The 27185-nt window shown below is 44.1% G+C and overlaps 1 protein-coding gene across 1 annotated transcript in view; it reads left to right on the top strand.

Annotated features, from left to right (window-relative positions):
- LOC124553233 overlaps positions 1–27185 on the top strand; it is an 84926-nt gene that overhangs the window by 14385 nt on the left and 43356 nt on the right. The window contains exons 3-4 of the mRNA XM_047127123.1: positions 270–525; positions 23975–24141. Of these exons, the coding sequence (XP_046983079.1) occupies positions 270–525; positions 23975–24141 (423 nt within the window). The remainder of the gene's footprint in view (positions 1–269; positions 526–23974; positions 24142–27185) is intronic.

Here is a 27185-nt window from a genome sequence, read left to right as displayed (position 1 = left end):
GTCCAGTGTTGTGCTGTCGGCGCAGCTCTTCCCGCTTCCTCGTCAAGGGGAGCCGCCGCAGTGGCCGCCGTGCCGACAGTCAGCTGACTTGTTCACCTTTTGCTTGTAAAAGTATGCAGCACACCTCACGCCGTGTCGATTATCGTTGGCTGCAGCTCTCTTAGTGTTTCACTTTCAGTAACTGCTGGTACTGATGTGCATATGAGTAGCCCATGGAAGCTCGTGAGTCACGAGTGCAGACCTCTAAGTGACTGAAGAACGTTTTGCAGATTGGCTACTGGGGTTCCCAACGTGCGACAGCCTGGAGCAGCCGCCCCCTCCGTGGTCAGCTGCGCAGCGCTTGGCAGCCCGGCTCTGGGACTCCGCACTGCCGCCGCCGCCAGCAGGTGGAGCGGAGGAGGGAGGTGGGTGCGCCGGCGCCCTGGCGCAGCTCCGCCCCCTCACGTTGGGCGAATCCATGGAAGTCCTCGTGGAGCTCGACTGCCAGATCGCTGACGACTGTATCGACTCCCGCTGTGTACCGAGGTATGTAGACCACTCGACGCCATTACTGCTAACCGTACAACTAACTCTTTCCTTAAATTTATTGTCAATGCTGTTACCTACTTTTCCAGTTTTGCGATACTAACTATCTGTCAATAAGGGCACATTTGTGAGACCCAAAGAGGAAGCGCGCTAATACCTTCTGCCGCCGCCTCTTTTGTTGACACTTTCCACCGAGCAGTCAATGGAATGTGCCTCGTGGCATACGTCTCTCTCCGCTCGCTGTCTCCACATATCGCTACAGCAGACAGCAAATAATCTGATGATGACAGTCGAAGACTGAAAGCGGTAACTAACAATAAAAGCTTTTCATTGCTTGCCTTACTAAAATTGAATTTATATTCCTATTTCCCAACCGTATTATCAAAAATCAATAAAAGTACAGCGTCGTTTGAGATGACAACAGCTGTAGCTCGATATCGTTGTTAGTTGTATATTAGTTCAAAAGTGAACAATAAACACTGCAAGTGGCTAAATTAATTACTTTTCGAAAGAAGCAATTGTAGAGTCAACACCCTGCACCACCAGGTTACAGTAATACTCCACAACATTTGCTGTATATACGTAATTAAAATCTCTAACATGGCAGCAGTCAGCAACAGTAAAATTATGGAAGCCATAGGAATCGAACAGCCAACCAGTGGCACGTCAGATGTTTATTCACACTTTTACCTTACTTTACTGTTCATTAAGCCATGTGGCTATACCTTAGCATTTATATGGCTCATTTTAGTGTTGACTGAGCTTTATGACCTGTTTTCTCTTTTCACACAATAACTTTACACACGTTACTACTTCTTCCAAGGAAGAAAGGTTTATATCTGTTTAAACCTAGGTAAGGATTCGAATAAACTTGTCAAGTACAACTAGCTGGTGCATGATTCCCATTCTTTCCGTACGTCATTAAGTTATTGTAAGACAGTCACATTCAGGCCAACTTTTACTTCAAGGATCATGAAATGGCATCACGGTATTACCGCCTCTAGCCTCGAAGACTTCGTCAACTCGGCGGGGAAGAGAGTTCCGAAAGTTTCTTCAGCATCTGACCGAGGCCTCCCACCGCTGCATCAGATCCCGCAGAGCTACCAGTGTGTGGGGATGTCGGCTTCCACGTCTCAGCTGCTGTTCCAGACAGTACCGTACAACGTCTGCGGCTCTGAGACCGGGTTGTCTAGCGGTCGCCTCGAGGCGCTGTAGGGCGCCTGAGTGTTCGTGAAACCGGGAGTGTATGCACGCAGCCCTGGGAACACGACTGTGTGTCTCATCTTCTACAACGAAAGGGTCCAGAGAATAGGGCAACACTTCGTCACCGACAATGTTGAAATAAACGTGCTGGTTCAGGTTCACATTAACCTTGGTGACTGAATCCAAGTCTCGGCGACAGAAACACCCCTATGACACCATGGAACCACCAGTGGCTTGAACTGCATCCTCTATAGGCCGTCAGTCCAATTGCCACCTACATAATTTCAGAAGAGGCGAAATCGCGCGACTCGTGTGACGCACCTCCGCCCAGCCACTGTCCGTCTCTGTGTGGTTTGGGCAACTCAAGACGCGCAGCTGTGTGTGTCTGTGTGAACGACGGCCGCTGACTCCAAATGTCAAGTCTGTGCAGCCGCCTTCCGAACGATTGCTAGGCAGCTGGTCAGATGGAGCTGCTTTGCCAAGCATTGGCAATTTGCGTCTGGTTTGAAACCGATCGCCAGTCACTTGGAGTGACACTCGTCAACAGCCCTGTCGGCTAGGATCTTTTTACGCCACTGCCTCACATCACTATGAGAGGTTCACCATTCGTTGCAAATACTTGGACAGTCCACATTCATAGACCAACAGATCGTGTAACTTTACTAGTGGTGTGGTCGTGGACATGTCGAAACGCAAAAATTCCTTTCTGCCACTTCTCGACGCAGGTGACCGACCTGATCCCACGCGAGCGACTGGCACGTACACACCGCGATTGTCACCTCACCGTCACCACTGACGTCAACGGTGGAGCGTCACGTGACCGCCTGGTTCCTCCCCTGCAGCACGGCATCCAGCCCTCCAAAGCGACCTCTGTGCTCAATTAAGTGGAGGCATAGCATTTCGGCTGATGAAATTAGTTCACGCTTTCCAGAAGTTCTGCGTTTTGTACACTTTTAGCCAACACTTAATTCGCCTATGATAAGCATCAGGTGGGAAATAACTTTGTAGTTGGTGACTTCAAGCACACTTTGTTCGTTTTTAATTTCACTCATAAATGGCGTACCATAATCGGTGGATTACTTTCTTACTACAAAAGAAATATCGTTTTACGATCGCCACCCAAGTGTTGTTATTGCTGTTAGAGGCATATGTGTGCTGTTCACTGAACATACTCCAATTTCAAATCTTAGTTCCTCATTTGCATATAATGCCATTTTAATAACATAAAGGAAAACGTTCCTGATGTTCTGCAACTACTATTTACATAACCACGGACTTGGATTCATGTTCTTATGCTGAGATATGATGGGTTGTGATTAAATTCGTAACATCAGCACAACATTGGGAAAATACGTTGTGATATTATTTTCATGCTCTGTCGATCATCGAGCGATAATTCATTTACTTAGTTTCATTTTCTGTCAAATATGGTTATGTCTCCGTCATACACACATGAAAAAAGTTTTGCATCACCCCAGTTCCCAGAACTCCTGAAGATAGACGTTGATTGTGGATATTGTATCACAGTTACAGTCCCTTCCACTGTTCAGAGATGTCACTAAATCCGCCCAAAGACGTAAACAACCGTGCATGAGCAGCGCTTATTAGACGGAAGGGATCCGACAGTTCCAGTCGTTCCACCAGGAAGGAGGTACACGGCTGGTGTTGTCCGTAGTTCAACCGTGCCTAGACGGTCAATACCGCGGTTCGGTAGCGGCCGCATTGTTACTTTGTGCCAGGAAGGGCACTGAACAGGAGAAGTGTCCAGGCTTCTTGGAGTGAACCAAAGCGATGTTGTTCGGACACGGAGGAGATACAGAGAGACAGGAACTGCAAATCACATGCCTCGCTCAGGCCGCCCAATGGCTACTACTTCAGTGGATTGTTCATTTATTTATTTATTCATTGCCCATGTTAGTTTCAGAGACAAATATCGCCATCAATGTAAAACATGCAGAAAATAGCACAGTTATAAAACGGTGTAAAACGTTATTACATGTTTACTGTTTGTTTCTTAAATATTGTGTTCTGTGGGTACTTTCATAATAGCTTATTTATTATACATTACAGCGTGGTTTTAGGATTCTTGTTGGTGTTTGAGGCATATTTTCTGTGTTTTTCTGTTGCCGTTTTTCTCAACATAAATCATGTCATTTGCAACTGTGTGAGCGACTATTAGTAAACAAATACGAAAACGTGAACTTACGTATGTCAGCGTTATGCAGTCGGGATTACGGTAGTATTGTGGATACAGGTTTGGTGTGCACTAGGTTGTTACATAGTTTCTCGTGTACTCATGTTCACTGGACGGCTTGCAGCTAGTTCTATACACAGAAATACATAACCGTCGCACTTCTTTCATAATGCATAACGTTACGCCAACTTGCCGCTGGCGTGTCTCGTGAGAAATGTATCACACGTTGCAAGAAGGTTATGAAAATTTAAGCGCGAGTTCTGACGACTTCCGTTCCTCATTTATGTGTCTCTGTCTGATGGGCGAGTGGTTCTTTTGCAAGTGTGTGCTTTCTGTTGTGTGTCGTGCGTCAGTTCTCTCAGAGCAGTGAAGATTGTGTTGTTGAAAAGTGTTGTTTCTTCGTTTATTACGTTTTTCCCTTCCACTATTGCTTTTTGTATGTAATAATTTTCTTCTGTTGTTGTTGGTATAAACAGAAAAACTTCTGGGATAGAATAAAATGACCAACCTAAGTGATTATCCAACACAAAGATATCAAAGGAACCCAAAGGCATTAATAAAAAGCATCACACGCATCCTCACACAGAACCAGACAAAAAGAATGATACAAAGGAATCCTAAAGCTCTACTCTTAACAGGCCTCCCAAAGGTCCACAAACTTCTCATTCTAGTCAGGCCAGCGGTGGACTTCAGAGAGACACATGTACACATTCCTAGAGAAAACATACACATACACAAACAACAGAAGCTTCAAAACGGCAGAAGACATAATAGAGAAAATTCAGAACATCCCCCCAGCAGCAAAACTTGTATCTTCTGACATTACATCCATGTACACACACATACTCACAGAAGAAACTATAAACACTATAGAACAACAGCTAAACTACAAGAAATTCCCAGAAAGACAAATAAATGAAATCTCATCCACTCCACTTTCAGCAACAACTTGTGTTTGCAAAAAGAGGGGCTAACCATGAGATATCCCCTCAGTGGGAAATTAGTAGGCATATTCTTGGATCGTATAGAGGACACAATATTCAACAACTTTCTAAAACAAGATGAGTACAAAATAATTGACTGGTACCGATACGAGGATGACATAATTGTCTTATAGATGAAACACAAAACAGTTGAAGAGCTACACAGTAACATCAACACAGTACTACCTCAGTCCCACTTCACAAATGAAAGACAAAAAAAAAATTAATAATCTAAATTTCTTGAATCTTACAGTTACAAGAAACAAGCACCAACATTATTTTTCCATCTTCAGAAAACCCACATCCACAACCGCTGCTACCCATATCTCATCCAACCACCATACATTCAGTAAATATGCCAGCTTTGCACCCATGCTCCACAGGATAAACAGAACACGTCTTAAACAGAAGAGTACACACAGGAACTAAATATAATCAAACACAGCCGGCCGGGGTGGCCGAGCGGTTCTAGGCGCTACAGTCTGGAACCACGCGACCGCTACGGTCGCAGGTTGGAATCCTGCATCGGGCATGGAAGTGTGTGATGTCCTTAGGTTAGTTAGGTCTACGTAGTTCTAAGTTCTAGGGGACTGATGACCACAGCAGTTAATTCCCATAGTGCTCAGAGCCATTTGAACCATTTATAATCAAATTGCTGTTGAAAATGACTACAAAACAGATATCATAAACAAGCTCAACAGCAAGGTAAATATGAAACATAAAAATAGTGGCCACCCACTCAAAAGCACCAGCAAAGAATCTGAAAACCCACAGGCCAAACACACAGACAACACAGCAGGCCACATCACTTCAGGAAACGGAAACATATGGTACACACTGACATACAGTAATAAAATATCACATAGAACTGGAAACATCTAGAAAAAGCAAGGGATACCAATAATATTCTATACAAACAACATAGTTCATAAAAGGCTAAGACCAGACAAAAGAATCTCAGAAAAATTCAGCATGCTGGAATAAACCAGCTCTAATGTAACTGCTATCAGGCCTAACCCATGGGAGAAACAATCAAAAATATCCGAACGAAGTACACAGAGTCCTAAAAAGTGACAGCACACATTCCACTTTCGCAAGACACCCAATGAACAAAAACTGTACCTCTACTGATATCGAAAGTGAACAGAGGTCGTCAGAAATGGTTCAAATGGCTCTGAGCACTATGGGACTTAACTGCTGTGGTCATCAGTCCCCTAGAACTTAGAACTACTTAAACCTAACTAACCTAAGGACATCACACACATCCATGCCCGAGGCAGGATTCGAACCTGCGACCGTAGCGGTCACACGGCTCCAGACTGTAGCGCCTAGAACCGCACGGCCACACCGGCCGGCGAAGTCGTCAGAACTTCCGCTACAATTTTCATAGCGTCCTTGTAACATGCGATACTTTTCTCGCGACACATGCTAATGGCAAGATGGCGTAATGTTTTGGATTATGAACGAAGTGCGAAACTTACGTTTTTCTGTGTGTAAAATTAGCTGAAAGCCGTGCCGCGAACGTAAGTACACGAGAAACTATGTAACAACCGAGTACACATCAAAGCTCTATCCACAACACTACGGCAATCCCAACTGTATAACGCTGACATACATAAGTTAATGTTTATGTATTTGTTTAGTAATAGCCGCTCATACAGTTGCAGATGACATAACCTATACAGCGAAAAACGGAAACAGAGGCACACAGAAAATATGCCCCAAACACCAACAACAATCTTAAAACCATGCCGTACTGTATAATAAATAAGGTATTATGAAAGTACTCACGGGAAACGGGATTTATAAAACAAACAGTACACATATAATAATGTTTTACAGTGTTTTATAACTATGCTATTCTCTGCATGTTTTACATATAAAGACCCCATGACCCATTAATGATAGCGACATTTGTCACTGAAAGTATATTGGGGAATAAATAACTAAACAACAAAGTCGTTTTGCATCGAGAAGGACTCACAGTTCCCTTTCTTTGTATGCAAACACCATCTGGAAGAGTTCCAAATAAAATTACTCTATGGAGACATGACTCACGACTTGTACTCACAGCTTCAGTTTTGACATTTTCTTTTCTCCGGCACCTCGTTCTCGGAATGATAAGATGTCAGCCACGGCATTTTGGTATGCATGTTCCTGTCTTGGAAGAGGCGTATGAAGAGCTGGAAAGAAGACAGGACGACAGGCAACTCCTACGGATAGCTAAAGCAAGAGATAAGGCGACCAAGGACATAACATCAGTGAGGCCGATAAAGGATAAATCAGGTGTAGTATTATACGACCTTGAGAAAATCCTGAATAGGTGGTGGGAGTACTTTCTAAGGCTATTGAATGAGGGCCGGTTGGAGTGGCCGAGCGGTTCTAGGCACTACAGTCTGGACCCGCGCGACCGCTACGGTCGCAGGTTCGAATCCTGTCTCGGGCATGGATGTGCGTGATGTCCTTAGGTTAGTTAGGTTTAAGTAGTTCTAAGTTCTATGGGACTGATGACCTCAGAAGTTAAGTCCCATAGTGCTCAGAGCCATTTCAACATATTGTATGAGGAAAATGTGTAAGAGAAGTATGAGTATGGAGATACAAATGAAAAAATGACCCAAAGTATAAGTAGGAAAGAAGTCCAGCATGCGATGAAGAAAATGAAAAATGGGAGGCCCTAGGGGCTGACCAAATACCAATAGAAGCATGGAGAAGTCTGGAAGAACAGGGTACTGATATTCTCTGGGATCTAATGCAGAAGATCTGGAAAGGAGAAAGAACGCCGCATGTGTGGAGAAGCAGTATGCTTCTATATAAGGGCAATTATAGAGGGATAAAAGTGATGTCCCACACAATGAAGATCTTGGAAAGGATATTTGAGAACAGGGTGCGTCTAGAAACTGACGTATGTAAAGAACAGTTTGGATTTATGCCGGGAAGAGGAAGAACCAAGAAAGGATGCGAAAAATCTATATGTTAACCTGGAAGGAGAACAACTAATGATCAAGAAATTTAAATACCAAGGCTCTTACATGAAAAGTAATGGAGGACTGGAGGTCGAACTACAGCAAAGGATAAATAGTTATGGATGAACAGGAGGAAACTGAGCTGAGTACTGTGTGATAAGAAGGTTAGGTGCAGAATGAAAGGAAAGTTTTACAAGTCTGTGGTGAGGCCTGCGATGCTGTATAGTGCAAAAACTTGCCCAATTACAAAAGTCCAAGAGAAAAAGATGGAAGTGGCTGAAATGAGAATGATAAGGTGGATGATTGGGGTGACACGAAAGGATAGACTAAGGAAAGTGTACGCCATGGGAACAATGAGAGTGGAGCCCATAGGGAAGAAGATCCAAGAAAGTAGGCTGAGATGGTATTTACACGTGCAGAGAAGAGGGGAGTACTATGCGGGGAGAAGTGTTGAAGACCTAGAAATCGAAATATCAAGGAGAAGAGGAAGACCGAAACTGAGCTGGAAAGACAAGGTAGCAGGAGACCTATGGGAGAAAAGATGGCTCAGAGAAGAAGCACTGGATAGGAATTTATGGAAGAGAAGGATCCGGCAAAACAACGCCGACCCCACATGATGCCGGAAAAGGCTGATATGACGATTATGAGGATGGCAATGATGTTCCTGTCATTTCTTTAGAATGATTTGGGCAAACAGTAGCAGGCGTAAGTCACAATAGACGGATCAGGTGTCCTTGTTTGGCAAACAGTTTACGAGTTTTTCAAATCGCTGCTTCTAACACTCTGACCTTGTATACAGGATGATGCTGGCTGTGTAATTCCCACCAGATGTTCTGATTATGTTACTTCGTGATCTTCCTAAATTACTTCAGGCAAATGCCCAGGTGATTCCTTCCATGACCTCACGGCCAATTGTCTGCTCATCTCCGTTAAACTAGACTTACGCGTGTCCACATGCCTCTATATACATGTTTTCAGTTGTCAACCTGTGAAGCAACCGATGCCCAATTTTCGTCAAAGATGGATCCTCGAAGGAATAAAATTGCACTACACCTGCTACACGAACCGGGACGAGGGTGTTCAGACCGCCTGATGGTGTCAGTACCCTCTCCACACTCGTCACGTGAGCTCGCGAGGGCCGCCTTCCAGGACTGTGGCGGTACAGGCCCGAGGAGCGACGGCTCGGCCATGTGTGGGCAGCACGACGAGGGTCACGGGCAGGCGCGTCCCAGGGGAGCTGTGGGACTCCTGCTGCACATGTCGGACATTAATGATCTGGCAGACATAGTTAACAGTCACTGCACAGACGGTGTAGTTGTCTGTACCAAAGTGAACATGGTCAGGGAAAGAGGGGAAATGTTGGATTCTGCTCGCGACGACAACGTACAGGAGGTCGCGCAGTCAGGATTTATAAGCGGGCATCCGAGGCTGCCGTCGAATGACAGTACAGGAAAATAGCTAAAATAAAGAGAATATATTTCAGTGCACACTGTGCAAGGAGCGCGCCCAGAGACGGAAGTTACCAGGTTTAGGCCATTCTAGGAGGCCAAACTACTAATTGAAGATGGCAACGGAAGGGGAGGCGATTCTCATTAACTGATGTTGGTGGCCGTTCGTGGAACGTCTCCCAAGAAAGACGTCTGTTCTGCTCGAGGTCTGGATCACGAGAGAGAGAAGCAACCGTGTTCTGCATTGCAGAGTGCTCCAGTGTCCACACACGTGACCTGTATCCCACACACGCTACTGGGTAAAACCGATGGCGTGAATCCACTAGCAGTCTCAGCACAGGGCTCAAGGCGTCTCTTGTCAGCGGCTTCAACTGGACAGAACTGCCACAGTCATGGAAGGCAGGCAACTTCTGTCACGTAGGCACAGCGTAAGTTGCTCTGGGAGAAAACTTGTAAAGATTTCATCGGGCCTTTGAAGTAAATTCTTTAAACCATTTCACTAAAATATTCCTTTACGGGCTATCAGCACGTCCAAACGTACTATCTCAAAGCAAAAGCACCGCATGTACCTAATCACATCTGGATAAGATCTTAACCTTCGAGCTGGACAGTGTCATTTATCACAAATTCTTTCTATATGCATTGTTAACTGCCTTACGCATTTTCGAGGGCTACTTGAAACTTTTCACATGTAAACGCTGTTCTCCCATGCCTTTTACTAAAGAAAGCTGCGGTCTGAGCTGCAACTTAAGGTAGTAGAGGAGCTTTTCCTTTTTCTCTCGTCCACATGTCGCACACCGTCCTCTTTTCTTGGTGGCAGGCTACCCAATTGTTTCAACCCACGGATCTTTGAATTTCTCTAGGAAAGTTGCTACGTCGACAGGAAGTGAAGCAACCTTATCTGTTTTGACTAGCTGAAGCCTCGCAAGGGAAAATGCTAAGTCTTTCAAGGAAAATGCTCCTTTTGTGGATTTACCTCATTTGCGTCGAAAATGATTTGAGCTCTTATTCTAGCTATATCCATTACAGAATAGGATAAGACCAGTGGCCATCTTCTTGTGACCCATGCTATGGAATACGCTCTTCCCATTTGATCGACTATGTAGACCCCTCCATTTGTCACATTGTAATAACTGCCTTATTGCAACAAGTTTATCAGTTGCTCTCCCTTCTTGTCTTGAGCTTTTGTCGTCAAAACGGATGCAACGTAAAAGGAACAGCAGTCTTCTATATCTCATCACATCTCCCGTAATCTCCATATTTCTGCCATCTGCTTTCCACAGTTCGACAACATTAGTGTGGCTGGCTTGCGTAATCCCAAAGAGGTAAAGCAATCCCAGTAATGCCATTATTTCTTCTTCTGTAGTGTTTTTAGCATCCCTTTCTCTTGAATACTGTACACTTTCTTTCTTAGACTGAGTACAGAAGAGTGTGTACTTAATATTTTGTCAATCGTTTCTAGGCTAAGTACTGTCCATTTCACTTATGACCTTTCTGGATAGGCTTTATGACCCAGGAAATATATTTACAATATTCTTTCTTCTTGTTTTTATGACTACATTAGCGCATAATTGATTCCATTTTCATTTTTCTCTTTCCTAATAAAAATATAAACAGCGGAGAGCGACTGTTCGCGGCCATCGTCTGAATTGTGTTCCCGTTCGGGATCCGAACCTCGGTCACGTCGTGTGGCAAACTGTTCCTCTTCTTCCTCAGCGTCATCGCCAATTTCCTTGCCTGATTCGGTGTCGAACCTTGGATCCTCGTCGAGTGGCCACGCAGCCTCCTCGTTGTCGGCCAGCTTTGTTGTGGCCTGTACAGGGTGGCTGGGCCCGCTTGTGGACAAAAGGTAACGAGATGAGAGAGAAAGGAACGCCACTTACACGACTGGGCGCGTTGTGTACCTTGTATTCTAAGACGGCACACGCGTTGCTTATTTTACGTTTCTACTGCTGACTTGGAAGTGTGACAACACAACTTACCACTGAGCTAGCTGAAGCTATAATGAAGGTATAGGTACGGCTGGCGATTTTATAACATCAATGCAATTTTTTTATTTATTATGCAGAGAATTCGACAAGACCATGCCATTTGCGGTTGGCGCGTTTTATGCATAGTCGCGCTCAATCGAGAGTTAAACTGCAGTGAAGACAGAAAACTTCCTTTACTTGTTTGTAAACGTAAAACTGCGCAATTAAAAAATAAGCAGATAATAGTTATCCTTCACCTGCCATACCAGTGAGTAATATTTGGAATCAGTCGGTTTACAAAAACACGTACGAAACACAGAAACCTGTACTGGCATTCGCAATTATTCCCTTAAAGCCTACCTGTAAATAAAAGTTATTTGAAAACGTCCTGCATTCAACAAAACACAGTTTCTTCTTTTTCACCCATACATGTTTCGGCGAAGCTTTACCGTCATGAGAGGTTCCCTTCATTTTTCTGTCGAACAAAGAATATATTCAAACTTCTTGGCAGATTAAAAATGTGTGACGGACCGAGACTCGAACTCGGGCTCATCGTCTTTCGCGGGCAAGCGCTCTATAAACTCAGCTACCCAAGCACGACTCACGCCCCGTCCTCACAGCTTTAATTCCGCAAGTACCTCGTCTCCCACCTTCCAAACTTCACAGAAGCTCTCCTGCGAACCTTGCAGAACTAGCACTCCTAGAAGAAAGGATATTGCGGAGACTTCCTGGCAGATTAAAATTGTGTGCCGGACCGAGACTCGAACTCGGGACTTCCGCCTTTTGCGGGCAAGCGCTCTACCATCTCAGCCACCCAAGCACGACTCACGCCCCGTCCTCACTGCTTTCAATCCGACAGTACCTCGTTGAGTCGTGTTTGGGTAGCTCAGTTTGTAGAGCGCTTGCCCGCGAAAGGCGAAGGTCCCGAGTTCGACTCTCGGTCCGGCACACAGTTTTAATCTGCCAGGAAGTTTCATATCAGCGCACGCTCCGGAGTAAAGTGAAAATTTCGCTCTAGAAACATCCCCCTGGCTGTGGCTAAGCCATGTCTCCGCAATATCCTTTCTTCCAGGAGTGCTACTTTCTGCAAGGTTCGCAGGAGAGCTTCTGTGAAGTCTGGAAGGTAGGAGACGAGGTATTGGTGGAATTAAAGCTGTGAGGACGGGGCGTGAGTCGCGCTTGGGTAGCTGAGTTCGCGTGGCCAGCAGTCTGGCTTTAGCTGTCGCCGCGGTCGCACGCTCCTCAAGTTTGCTCCGTGAACGTTCAGTGTTTACGCCAGTGTTTTCGTGTTTCGTGACTGTTTATTGGCTTTTTGCACGTGAATTAAATGTTATAAATTGAGCTATTGGTCTTCGTTTATGTCGTCTTTCTACGTAGTCCTATTGGGATTTCGGCGTTTTCCGAACAGAACACCATGGCAAACTCCGTGAGAAAAAACACCGTGATTTTCACCTTCGACAAGTACACCCGTCCAGTACAGCCCTCTCCACTTGAAATACACGACTGGATTACCGAAGTATTTGGGCTTCATCCTGAATCTGTTCATACCATGCAGCTAGACTCTGATGAATACTGCATTTTTGTAAAGTTTAACGATTCCGTGAGTGTTGACCGCATTCTGGAAAAATTTGGTTATGAAACGGAATTTATACAGCGTGATGGTACTAAAAGTACTGTAAAACTCAGGAATTCCGAGTCTGTAATTAGAAATGTTAGGGTTTTGAATATTCCCATAGAAGTAGACAACTCGAAAATTAAAGATATCCTTTCAAAGTGTGGGGTTGTCAGGCAAATAGTCAACGATAGGTGGGCTTCGCATTTCAAGCTGCAGTGCTTTAATGGCATTCGCTCCTTGGAGATGGAAGTGAAGGCCAACATTCCCTCCCACATCGTTGTTGACGGGCACAAGGCGCATGTTATTTACTCAGGGCAAACCCCTACATGTCATGTATGTAACGAATCTGGTCACCTCCGTCAGGACTGCCCTCGCCGTGTTTTTGTGCTAACAAATAACCTTACGCAACGCCGGAAATTAACACTCAACGATTTGTTGCCGGCCAGTAATACAACAGAGGCGGCGGCTGTCGTGGATCCGGTTACTACCTCTGAAAATGTTGCACTTAATGGTAATGACTTTCCGTCTTTAAAACCTGCATTAACTGCTGAAATTCCGTCCCGTGACAGCGAGACTCCCACTAAAAAGCGTCCTCTAGAGGACACTGAAAAAAATGTTGATGAGGACTCTTCCTGTGAAACACCCGTTGCCAGGAAGTCGAAGCCAAGTCCTGTTGGAAGTGGTAAAAGGAGATGAAATGCAGGTCGATGTGGCTCCCACTTCCGCACAGGGAATTATACCGCCACGAACAGATAGTGACGCAGCTCGTAGTGACCTTTCACAGAAATGTGACCCTGAGCCTGAGGTCACAGCTGCAATAACCGCATCGAGTGCACAGCCCATACAGTGCGAACAGTACGAGGAAGTACCAAGTAAACAACCTGCTGGCTCCGAAGCGCAACACCGCGCCGAAGGAGGAAATAAACAAGCATCACCGCCTCGCCAGCAAGACAAGGCAACCGACAACACCCCGGAGCCAAAAAAAAAAAAAAATGGCTCTGAGCACTATGGGACTCAACTGCTGAGGTCATTAGTCCCCTAGAAATTAGAACTACTTAAACCTAACTAACTTAAGGACATCACAAACATCCATGCCCGAGGCAGGATTCGAACCTGCGACCGTAGCGGTCTTGCGGTTCCAGACTGCAGCGCCTTTAACCGCACGGCCACTTCGGCCGGCCCCCGGAGCCAAATATTGACGACTCACAATCCACCGCCGTTGCGCAAGACGGCCACCGTCGGAGGCTGCGACCGAAACCAGGTCTTGCTGTCACGCGTCATCAAGCGAAAGCCACACCAGAGAAGAAAGACGTCAAGAAAAAGAATATTAAATATGAAGTCATCAGGGCCAACACTGATGAGGAGAAAGAGAAGGACCACAGTGACTTATAGCAATGCATTGTCAGGATTTCAGGATAATTTTCTTTTCGAGCACTTTGTTTAAAAGCAGTAAAAATTTTTCTATGAAGTTAGTGCATGTAATGGGCATACAGCTTGTAAAGATCGTGACTTGTAGAGAAGCTCGTTGCTGCTATAATCATACCTACCAAATAGCTTCTTCTGGTATGTCTGTGATGCAAGTTTATAGCACTACTACTATTAACATTAATAAAATACAGTCACCCGTGAAATTGGCAGAATCAGAAGAATTCTTCTACCAGTCTGGGACAGATATCGCGTTGCTAGAAGAAGTTGCGATGACGGCATTTCGGATCCCAGGCTTTTTTGAAATTGTTAATGTTTCTACGGAAGCCATATCGGTACAGCCATTCTTATAAGGTAAGGCACTCCAGTGGCTGAAATCGAACGACTAGTATCAGGAAGAACCGTAGGCGTAAAAATTTTCGATATGACCTTGCTTAACCTTTACGCCCCATCAGGAAATTCCCATAAATTGGATGGTGCGATGTTTTTTCAAGATGAACTAATTTATTTATTGAGGAAAAATCAGGGTTCTCTTATATTAGGTCGACATATTAACTGTGTTTTAAACCAGAAAGATCAACAACCCAATTTCAACTACTCGCCACGGTTAAAAAAGTTAGTAAGTGATCTACAACTCAAAGATGTATAGGAACTTCAGCACCCGACATCAGTCGAGTTCACATATATAACCAGCCACTGCCGCAGCAGACTAGATAGAATTTACGTGCCACCAAATATGGAAATTTTTTTATTAAACGTTGAAACAGTTCCCGTGTATTTTAGCGATCACAGTACACTTTTAACTTGCTTTAATTTAAGTGTACAGTCAACCCGTCGATTCAGAGGGCAATGAATATATCTGTCTTAACTGACGAAGAACTGGAACAGGAAATAAGAGTAGGAATTTGAATATATCTGTTTTAACTGACGAAGAACTGGAACAGGAAATAAGAGTAGCGTGGACTATGGGCCTCCGCACCACAGCAGACCAGCACCCAACAGTCACTGACTGGTGGACTAGGAGGGCTAAACCAAGGCTGCTGAAAGTTGTCATGCAGTATAGTGTAGCGAGGCGCAGGGAGTTGAGGAATACAATGGAGTTTTATTATAAAGTTTTAAGAGACTTATATCAAGAGGCACATGATGACGTAATTCTTGTGAATGATATCAAAAAATAAAAGCCAAGTTATTAAGCATTAAACAGCAGCAGATGGAGGGACTAAAAATTAAATCGAAAGCCACATCAGTAGTAGCTGATGAAACTGCTTCTCTGTATCACTTGGTGCGGCATGCTAAAAACAGACGTCAAGCTTTTATTGCTGAAGTCCAGACGCACACTGGTACAAGGCTCACATGCCAGAAAGAAATACTGGACCAAGTCCACAGGTACTATGACAACTTATATGCCCCTACCACAGTGGACGATGCAGCTCTCGAGGACTTTCTCACTATTTTAGGTCCACAGTTGTCGGGAACAGAAAACGCTGACATCCTGTCACCTATTACTAAAGATGAAGTGCATGAGGCAGTGCTGCAATGGAGAACATCCATCGAACTGTGGACCAGGTGCAAAATGTCAGATTCATTAACTCCTGCGTTTTGTCTAAAGCGTATTTCATTGCACAGGTATTTCCAATCCCCAAACTAGTAGCGAAAGGGATCATGTCCACTGTTACCAATTATTTATGGCGAGGAGACATATTCAGGGTTGGTGCGACTACCGTTATACTGGATGTCAGAAACGGGGGCCTCGGTTTGGTGGACATTCGAAATAGAGTATCTGCTCTGTTCCTCAAACGGGCTTTCCTTATACTCAGAGAACTTCCACAATGTATAACCGCAAAGCTCTTTGAGGTTGTGAAACCCCATAGTCTGCAAGCACCGATTGATGTGCGAAGGATTAATGCCCGTCTGCAGTATGTGAGGAACTTTTTCCTCGAAGCAAGTTACCTTAGTGACGAAATCAGAAGCAACACATGAATCACAGCGCGCGACATCATACTTGAAAGGAAGTTAAATGAGGGCAGAAACAAAACTGAAAAGAAATCCCCTAATTGTGACTGGAAAGCTGTATGGCGGAACATCAACTATGCCGGGCTATCTGCAGACGCTATTTCCGCATGGTACAAAACAGTTAACAATGTCATCAGCACCAACGAGAGACTGTATGGGATCTGTTTAAACCAGACACACCTTTGTGGAAAACGCAATCTGGTGGATACACTCATCCACAGATTCACCTGTGGCGGCAGTGTGAATAACTGGAATTGGATCAGGCAACAAAGCGCCTTTCTCACCGATCCTCGACCGAATATATAACGCCATCGCTCCTCCTGAGACCAGACATGACATACATTCCGAAATTAAAAACGAACGCCATTAGCTGGTTACTGGGAAAATGTGTTAGTTATGTCATCAACAAACTTGGGTCGGACAACGAGATAGAATTCCGCGTTTACATGAAGTGTGAATACGCAAAAATCAGCACGTATCGCAACCACAAGAAGCACTACGGCAAAATGCTGAAGATCATTTTTGAAGGAATGGGTGTCGGTCAAATATGTGGCACCACTACAACACCTTGAACGAGAACGAACAGAAGAAAATTAAATGTCACTTGTGTTCTTATTGTTATTTACTTCTATTTTACACGAAGAGTTTTTTCAAAATTTTCAGAATTACTCGTGTTCGACTTCCAAAGTATTTGTGTGATTCAAGAAGAATTGTTAAGTTTTTGTCAGTGATCAGTTTCTACTCAGAGAAGAGGTTTCTTTGTCTTTCTTACATCGGAGAATGGGAATTTTGTGTTAAGATTTCTGCACACTTAGTGCTATGACCCTACTGGGGACATGAAAAAAGGGGTGGGAGGGGTTTCGGCCTCGACGCACCGGCATTGCCGTGAAGAGACCCCACTGCTAGTGCGGAGTGTACCACGCCCTGTGACCTTCCTAAAAGAAATAAAAAAAAGTAGTTAGCGCGCGGGAATAGGATACGGAAGGTTATGGGTTCGCGCGTGGGTGGATGCGAAAAATTTTCTTTTCCTCTTCATAAAAAAAAGGAAAAAAAGTTGATAGAGCACTTGCCCGCGAAAGGCAAAAGTCCTGAGTTCGAGTCTCGGTCCGGCACACAGTTTTACTCCGCCAGGAAGTTTCATATCAGCGCACACTCGGCTGTAGAGTGAAAATTTCATTCTAGAAACATCCCCCAGGCTGTGGGTAAGCCATGTCTCAGCAATATTCTTTCTTCCAGGAGTGCTAGTTCTGCAAGGTTCGCAGGAGAGCTTCTGTGAAGTTCGGAAGGTAGGAGACGAGGTACTGGTGGAATTAAAGCTGTGAGGACGGGGCGCGAGTCGTCCTTTGGTAGCTCAGTTGGTAGAGCACTTGCCGGCGAAAGGCAAAGGTCGCGAGTTCGAGTTTTAATGTGCCAGGAAGTTTCACATCAGCGCACACTCCGCTGTAGAGAGAAAATTTGAGTCTGGAAAGAATATATTGTTACACGGGGATACGTATAATTTTAGAATTGTACATTTGCATTTGAAACGTTCTAAGAAGTTATTATGCGTTAATGGCACATGCTGTTGCTGATGTCCGTGTCTGCTATTTCCAGTTTGGCTGGTATCTCGGTATTGCAGATGACGTGCAGCGACATGAACAACTGCATGTGCTACTATGGTTTACATGTCTGTTATAACGTTCTGAGCAAAAATAACACATTCCCAAAAATATGTCTATCCCAATGCGATATTTTACTCTTTACTCTGCAGAAGAATAAAGGAAACCCACTGGTGATAATGAAATATGGCTTAAATACGTATCGGTAAAAAGAGAAGAAACCGTGTTTTTTCAAGGTTGAATCTTTTCAAATTTTTGTTCTTAAATCAAAGACGAGATTTAAAAAAATGAGATTTCATGTAGAGAAATCACCTCAAGATGAATATCTACTCATAACATTCCAAGAAGCTGTATGAAGCGAAGAATCTGAGAATACAAGACGGACGCCTGGCTGTCACTCTCGTAGGGCCGGCAAAGACGAGGTCACACTAATTACAGGGCGCACAGGAGCGAAGTGGCCAGGGAGACGGTCCAGTATGTCCTACTGCAGGAAAAACCCTCTACCTCGCACTTCGCAGGGGTTTGTGGAGTATGGAAGTGGAAGTTGATTTAGATATTACCAGCACGTTAGTTTTACAGCCTTATGACTGAATATTTACTTCCGCGCAGGAAAAAATAAATGTCACGAGCTAGGTGACTGACGCAAAAGCGGTAGTGCATGATATAGAAAAATATACTGTCACAAATAATATATGATCTCAACCACATGCACTCTTATTTATTCTGTAATTACTGCTATCTGAAGTAGTGGAGGAACGTGATGTTCCATATACCGCCAAAACCTTACACACGCGATGTTCCTGTTGACACTACTGGTAGGTGAGGACACACTACGCATGGCCTGCACCTAAATAGGAAGGGGGAAGATAAGTCAGCTTCTCTATTAGCAGACACTGTAAGGGGGAGCCTCAGTCACACGAGGGTGACCCCTGTGGTTAATGGCACCAGGTAGACAGGTTTTTTATGTCAAGGTCAAAGTCCAAACAGGCAACACTAAAAAAAAAATAGAATTAAAAGAAGCTCCATGTACAGTAAATAGGGATGAGCTAAGGGTAGTATCAACATACTTCATCAGAATATCAGGGGAATAAAAAATAAAGTAGATGATCTGTTAGTATGTGTAGATGACCTATTACGCTGTCTGTCAGACAATAACAGGAAGTTGTTAATCTGTGATGATTTCTTGTAAACTTTCTAACCAGGTCAGACGGGAAAAGTGTAAGTGTTATTAATTGCATATAACATAGAATCAGCTATCAATTTCCCTACACGTATAGCTCAAGGCAGTAGCGCTCTAATAGATAATGTATTTGTAAAGCAAGAGGGTGTAAAACTAACACATGCTTTTCCATTGATAAATGGATTATCAGCCCATGATGTACAATTGATTAAATTAGAAAACACAGCAAAGTGTACAGTTCAGAAACCATGAAATAAAACTGTAAGGTTGCTCAACCCAGTGTTTATTGAGCACTTCAGAGAACATTTAATAAATGTTAATTGGGGAGATGTATATAATGGGCCAAATGCACTTGTGCCTGGGCATGGCCCGTGAGCCAATGTCTTGGCCACCCCATTTCTACACTCCTCGTTTCTTTCGTAATTCCTGCAAACACTAACACCTGTATTCCTACTGATAACTAATTTAAATACAACCTACTGGTGAATTTTGCTTAATGGGTATTAGGCCACTGTCCATGGCATATTTGTGTGCCTAAGACTTCGTCTCCTAAATGTGGAGGCACCACCAGAGACACCACCAGAGGCAATAAACAATGACACAACACTAACTTGTGGAAAGACACCTATCCGAGATTTCAATTTTGATGTATTCTAGAGCTTCCAGCAGATAAGGACAACGCTACAATGCTCATGAAATAATGAACCTACTGCAGAAAAACTTGTGTTGTATTGCAACCAAGAAGGTACAGTGAGATTAAAAGCAATCTCCCAAGATCAGTACTTAGGGTAACGGATCAGCTAGTAAAAGCCTCTTTGATTTTTCTCACCAACTAGAAGTGTCTTACTAAATCAGAACTGGTCCCATCAAGATTGTGTGGTATACCAAAAATTCACAAACCCGTCATTCCATTAAGACCAGTTGTTAGCGCTATGGACTGTTCGACAAGCGTGACTGCCAAATACCAGGACAGTCTTCCACAGACCTCTGTAGCAAAAAAAGACGTATAAAACGTTCAGTTCATTATAAAAAAATAGAACCCTCATGTCCATCAGATATTAGCCCATTTACATATTCTATTATTGCTTACTATAGTTGCTCTTAATAAAACGATGTCACATATGGAATTTACACTCTTAGACAAAAAAAGGAACACTCCGTGAAGGAAATATTCGAAAGATACAGCAAGTAGTAGTTGTGCTGTACATGAGCAGACAAACAAGTGGATGACTTATTCAAGAGGGAAGCTTAACAAGTTAAGTAAGTCAATAATGCGTCCTTATGTAAGCAATTTTTCATCTTGACATTGATTGACAGAGTTGTTGGATGCCTCCCTGAGGAACATCATGCCATATTTTGTCCAAATGCTGCGGTAGATCGTCAAAATCCCGACCTTGTAGGACGTCCCTGTCTATATCGCTCCAATTATTCTCAATTGCGAAGAAGTCTGGCAACCTTGCTGGCCGAGGTAGGGTTTGGCAAGTCTAAAAACAAATAGTAAAAACTCTCCCCATATGCGAGAGGGCATTATTTTGCAAAAAAGTTAGCCAAGAATGGCTTACCTTGAAGGCAGCAAAACGGGGTGTAGAACAGCATAGACGAACTGCTGTGCTGTAAGGGTATCACAGATTAAAACCAAAGAAGTCGTGCTGTGAAAAAAAAATGACACCCCACACCATCACTCGAGGTTGTCAGACCATATGGCGGACGACAGTAAGGTTGGTATACCATGACTATCCAGGCAGAAATGCAAGTCCTGAGGGATGAAATAGACAGGATGGGTAGGAAAGCTAAGACGAAATGGCTGCCTGAAAAATGTGAAGAAATCGAAAAAGATATGATAGTTGGAAGGACTGAGTGAGCGCATGTTAAAGCAACCTTGAGTGAAATTGTTAGCAAAGGGTGGTAACATGAAGAGTGCGGTGGGAATTTCACCGTCAAAAAAGGAGGAGGAAGTGGATATATGGAAAGCATACATTGAAGGCCTCCATGAGGAGGGAAGATTTGTCTGATGTGATAGAAGAAGAAAGAAGAGTCGATTTAGAAGAGACAGGAGTCCAGTAATAGAATCAGAATTTAAAAGAGCTTTGGAGGACTTAATACCAAATAAGGCAGAAGGGATAGATAATTTTCCATCAGGATGTCTAAAATCATTGGGGGGAACTGGCGACAAAGCGACTATTCACTTTGGTGTGTAAAATGTATGAGTCCGCCGACATATCATCTAGTTTTCGGAAATATATCATCCACACAATTTCTAAGACTGCAAGAGCTGACAAGTGCGACAATTATCGAACAGCCTGCTTAACGAAATTGGAGAATACATCCAGCAAATAATTGAGGACGTAGGTCGCTAGTGCTGCACTGAGATGAAGAGGTTGGCATAGGAGAGGAATTCGTGGTGGACCACATCAAAAGAATCAGAAGACAGATGACTCAAAAAAAAAAAATGGAAAGGTCTCTAACGTTTCGTCTCCAAATGCTGGAGACATCTTCAGAGGCTATAAAGGCTCAGGCAGCAGTTTGAAACTTCTATAAACTCTACAAGCTGAACTGTTTGTTCGGATCCCTGCCACAGTCGGGCTGTGATGTCATCAGACGGCTGCTTAAGAGCTTCTGCTGGGGAACACTTGGCGCTGGTTTCTGTATTCAGCACTGAGGTCAGCAACTAGTCTAATTTCTCTCATCCTTCTTTCTGTTAAAGTTGTTGTATTCCTGAATTTCCCTGAACATTTTTGAACTTCCCTCTTTCATCATGGGTAATAATATTTTAATTGAAATGGTTTCTTCGCAGTTGCTTTCTTTGTACCTATGGTTTACTTTCCAACTTTTGTTATTGTCATTTTCAGAGAGATCCATTCCTCTTCAAGTGGACTGCCTACTGGGATATTCCTTGTTGCTGTATCCATAGCCTTGCAGATCTTCAAGATTATTTCGTCATTCCTTAGTACTTCTGTAACTGACACATTTGCGTATAGATTCTTTCTGAGTTATCTCTTAAACTGCAGCGTACTGTTTATCATTACTACATTGTGATATGAGTCTATACCTGCTCCTGCGTATGCCTTAAATCCACTATATCCTTTCGGAAGCTCTGTCGGACCATGATGTAATCTAACTGTAGTTCCCCATATCACCCAGCCTTTTCCAATTATACATCCTCCTCTTGCGATTAAGAGTATTCGCTATTACTAGCCGAAATTTATATCAGGCCTGAGTTAGTCTTTCTTCTCTCTCATTCCCTATCCCAACCCCATATTCTCCAGTAACCATTTCTTCCACGTTTTCCCCTACAACTGCATTCCAGTCTCCCACGAGTAATGGAGTTTCATCTCCCGTTACGTCCTGTATTACCCTTTCAATACCTTCATATACTTTTTCTGTCTCTTCATCTTAAGCTTCCGACGTCGGCATGTACTATCTGAACTACCGTTGTCGGTTTTTTGTCGATTGTGATAAGCGTAACTGTATCACTGAACTTCAGTGTAACACACTCTCTGCTCCTACTCCCGCTATACTGTTTTCTGCTACTGTTGATATTACCATAATAGCAGCCCAAAATACGACAGTCCCGCCCCACAGCCGAACCCATGGATAGAGACCTGCACCGGTGCCTGGTCGCCTACACAGCCTTGTACGACGATCCCCAGTCGACATTCGAAACCTGTACTCGCAGGTGAACACAAGCCCACTCCACTGATCCAGGTTCCGTTTCACGTGTCCCCTTAGGCAATTTCTTCGCACTCCAAGGTCCCAGGTAGTTTGTTATTGTTGTTCGTAGTGGTCGCCTAGTGACCAAATTCATCGAGTGGAACTGGCTACTTACTGACTGTGTCGACGAGCCTCCGAGTTGACACCAAACAGAGGGAGTACTTTTACAGATAGAGACTCCACCAAAACACAAGCGGAACTGAGCCCACAGAGTTCTGCCTCCATGATACAGAGGCACACAGGAAGTCATATGTGCCCCTGGATAGGACCAAAATTTCCTGCAGCTACTTCCTTAATTACCTTGGTGTCTCCCTCTTCCTGTCACTGTCATTTATGCAGCACTGCGCGGACCTGTGAAAGTCGTTTGGTTCTATTCTAAATCAACTGCACTACATTCCTGCAAAAAACTGGGGAGCAAATGTAGACAAACAAAACAACGCTGCAATTTCTCTTGGTTATTGAGCTGTCGCATATTGTGCTAAAGCATGGGAGAATGGCACTCATACAGTTAAGACGTAAGGAGCCATGTTGACTATTTATGACATTGCTACAACAGCTCCCACGTAGGGGTTGTATGTTCTGTCAAATTTTGTCCCCAAGGATGCCAAGGTACTAGTTCCTAAGACAGAGTGCAATAAGTATTTAGTCCAACTGAGTAAGGTAGCGCAGTATGGCCTTTCTTGTCACGAAAGATCAAAATTCAACCTCATCCAAACGGCACAAGAGAGACATGGCAACGTCTTGAAAACGTGGTATTACAGTGGAAGTGCTGCTCGTGATTATGGCGCCAAGGAGCAGACGGTGAGCCATGTTGTGGGGGAGCGCCCACTCCACGCCTTTGAAGGCGGTCTGCCGTGCTTGTCCAATCAGAGTTCTGGCTGCATGTTTGTATGCGAATTCTTGCATTTCATCAGAAATGATCAGTTCGCCAGAATATGTTAGCAGACTCGCATACCAGCCGTAATGTACGCCATAATTCCTGACACCTTGATTCGTCTCTAATGGGCTGGCGACCTCTATCAATGGGAAACCTGAAAGCGGCAGAAGTGCAAGTTGAGTTTAGTTTTCACTATTCTATTCTACAAAATACAGTCAAGTTTCATAATATCATCTGTCACATAAGCTGACTCCATTTTATTTTGAAAGGTTGAACAACATGGAATGGAACGTGACAACGCTGCAAACAAATGATCTGAGGCATCATATCCTGTCCCAGTCAGCGTATGCTGTTCGACGCATCACAAAAGCCATGGCCAGCAGAGTGAATTGTGAGTGGTGGCGTCATGTTCAGTTTGAGTGGAGGGATAAACCTGGTGAGTATATTATTTGGAAGTTCGTTATTGTTAAATAAAGCGTAATGTGCTCATTTAGGTTTTCTATAAAAACTCTCGTCGAAGTTAATCAACACATGGTGATGGAGTTGCACCACATTTGAAAATTCTGTCCTAATTAAAGTGCACAGAAATAAAAACATAAGAACTAAATAATAATCACACTGAAGAAAAGAAACAGTTATCTAATCACAACCGATTGCATCTAACAAGAGAAGATCATCAACCTGGTCTGATATACAAAACGCACACCTGCAAGGTGTGAGCCCCAGCTGTCTATGTCGCGCGGAGATTTGCGCCACGATTATGACTGTACGCAGTTAAAACCTTCTGAAGACATAGCTTTTCAACGCTCGTGTACCACTTGTTTCTGGCACGCTCCGCTGCGTTCGCCCACTGTCGGAGCTCGAACTACTGTACGGTACGGTGAGTAAGAGGTTCGCGTTTATAGTGCCGGTCAACCGACAAGCTATAGTGTGGCACCTCCAGGAGCAGTATACAGTGACGGTCAAATTGCCACGTTTAAACGTCAAAGCTCGCGACAGTTGTGACCGGTAAGCGTCGTTATATGTGCCTATTCGACTAACTCTTACACGAGGCAAAAGAAACTCAATGAGCGTTTCTTTGTGCTACTATTTGTACCTTGCGATTTAGTTGCGGCAGTCATAGAGAAGACCCGTTAAATGGAGAGAAGAATAGTTGATTGACGTTAGACTATTCTTTATGAGTGGATGGTGGTGACAATGATGACGATACCCTTTCACCACGACCATTTTCGTCAAACAACTTCATTGGCACAATGCGACGGAGACGTAAAATCACGAACTGACTGTTTAGGAAGCTTGCTTTGAAGAGGTAATATTGTCAGATTTCACCTTGCCTCTGTCCGTAACAGAGATCTGTGTGTGTGTGTGTGTGTGTGTGTGTGTGTGTGTGTGTGTGTGTGTGTGTTATATAAAACTGCTGCAGAATTTGTCCTAAGATATTGCTCAATAGTGTTGACCATATATGCGCATGGCATTGACATACTATCTGCTCATATTGCTTACCCGTTTTTCATGTTAAATAACATGTGTTCTACTTGAAGAACAAACTTTCGAAACACATGGGGCAGAAGTGACCGGCCCCACACACGTCTTCCCACACTTGCGACATGAAGCGGGTATGAGGGCTCTGGACGTGACCCCGCTGCACAGTACTCTGCACCCGAGCATCAGGCAGCTGCAGTGGGGCGGAGCCAGTGGCAGGCAACCTGCACCTACAGAACTTTAAAAACTCTGCATTCAAGACGTCTGAAATGAGTATTATCTTACGTATGGCCATTTATTTTAAGAGAGGGCGGGTGTTTGGTATCTAGGGTTGAGATCTCGCAAGTGTACGTTTTTCTCCTTACAAAAGAAGGTCGAGTTAGTTATGTTCACGTGGAAGGTTATAAGTAGTAAACGTGAAGGTTGAGGACAGATTTCATTCGATGTCAGATAATGAGAGATCATGCTGACACAGGAGTAGAGCACACCGCCTCTAGCCCTGACAAGGGCCTGAGTTCGCCGACAAGGAGAGTCCACGAGTCTCTCCAGTTGTGTCGTGTTCAGCTGACGTCACTCAACAGGTCCCGTAGAGCCGCCAGATCGCAGCGACGTTGAGCCCACCCCTGTCCACATGCTGGTGCCAGACATTTGCTGTGAGGCTGAGACCGGATGACTTAGCGGACATGTCGGGATGCGGCAGGACGGCTGAGTGTTCGGTCGTCCAGCCAGGAGCGTGTCCACGCGGTCTGTGAACACGGCTGCTGTCTTGGGAGCGTCCCCAGGATACTCAGCATGAAGGTAGCGCACAGGTCCGGATTAAAAATCACTATGCGATGTGATGCGATCTAGACTGCTCGCTCACTAAACTTCAGCACAGATCTCTGACACGTGACGTTTTAACACTCCCGTTCATTGTCGTTGCGATAAAGGTGACAATGCAGGAAGGTGCTGTAACTTTTACGAAATTTTTAGACCTTTAATGCCATACGCTACTGAGCGTACGGGGATCCACTACACGATGCCAACCCCAGCAGAACAGACACTAAGAGTCGCAAGAAACGACAGAGCCCGTTTCCTTAGAAATAATGTAATGTGCGTTATAAAAAGTAGCGGAATTTCGCACATTGTGTACATTTATTTACTTCTTTATGCGTTTATTCCACCTGATAAAATTATGGCATTCGTGCACTCTCTTATACATAGCCTGACATCTCAATGAGTCAACATTACGACATGCGAAGTACACGAGTAACACACGGTAGTGATAACTATACTACTTCCGCTAATAACAACAACAACAACAACAACAATGGAGACACATAAGAACACACGTTTCTCTTGATGGGGCATGCACAACTGTTGATACACATCCCAGTGATAAAATCAACTGCTGATGTACAATTTTGCAACTGTAGCAGGTATTATCACTGATGACAGAAATTAATGTATGAGGTTTCATACATTCCACATGTTATGCTTTATATCAGAATACACATACTACAAAAATCGTAGCTCTGCCTCTTTAAGTTGACTTAGATGTAAAACAGTGTAACTGTTTCAAACTGTGGATGCATTACTTTTACATGTTTGTTCGCCTTTCTTTTAACAAATTACATAATGATAGAAATATCAAAACTTAACGTACTGCGATTACATGACATTATTGCTTCAGTACAAACAGTCATGACTGCACACGACGTTTGACCTTGGAGTGGAGTGGTAGAGAGGGGAGTCCCTTTCTCTCTCGCTCTGTCACTCTTTGTTTTAACTCGCAACCGTCGGTAGCTATAGAAAACTCTCGCTGCCCCACGGGATGTATGCTTCGAAAAGGATCGGGGCACAGGAAAGTTCCATCTGAGGTTACGTCCTGGCGAGACTCTTGTTAATACTCGTACATTTGTATTTATGGGAAGAATTTTCCGATTATCTACGTCTAGAAGTCGAAATCTATCGTTTTGTAAATCCTGTTCGTAGATTGTGTGGCACGCGTAGGGCCAG

Source organism: Schistocerca americana, chromosome 11, assembly GCF_021461395.2.
Source record: "Schistocerca americana isolate TAMUIC-IGC-003095 chromosome 11, iqSchAmer2.1, whole genome shotgun sequence".
Lineage (NCBI taxonomy): Eukaryota > Metazoa > Arthropoda > Insecta > Orthoptera > Acrididae > Schistocerca > Schistocerca americana.
Note: the sequence above shows the minus strand (reverse complement) of the source record. Positions and strands in the feature narration are given on the sequence as shown.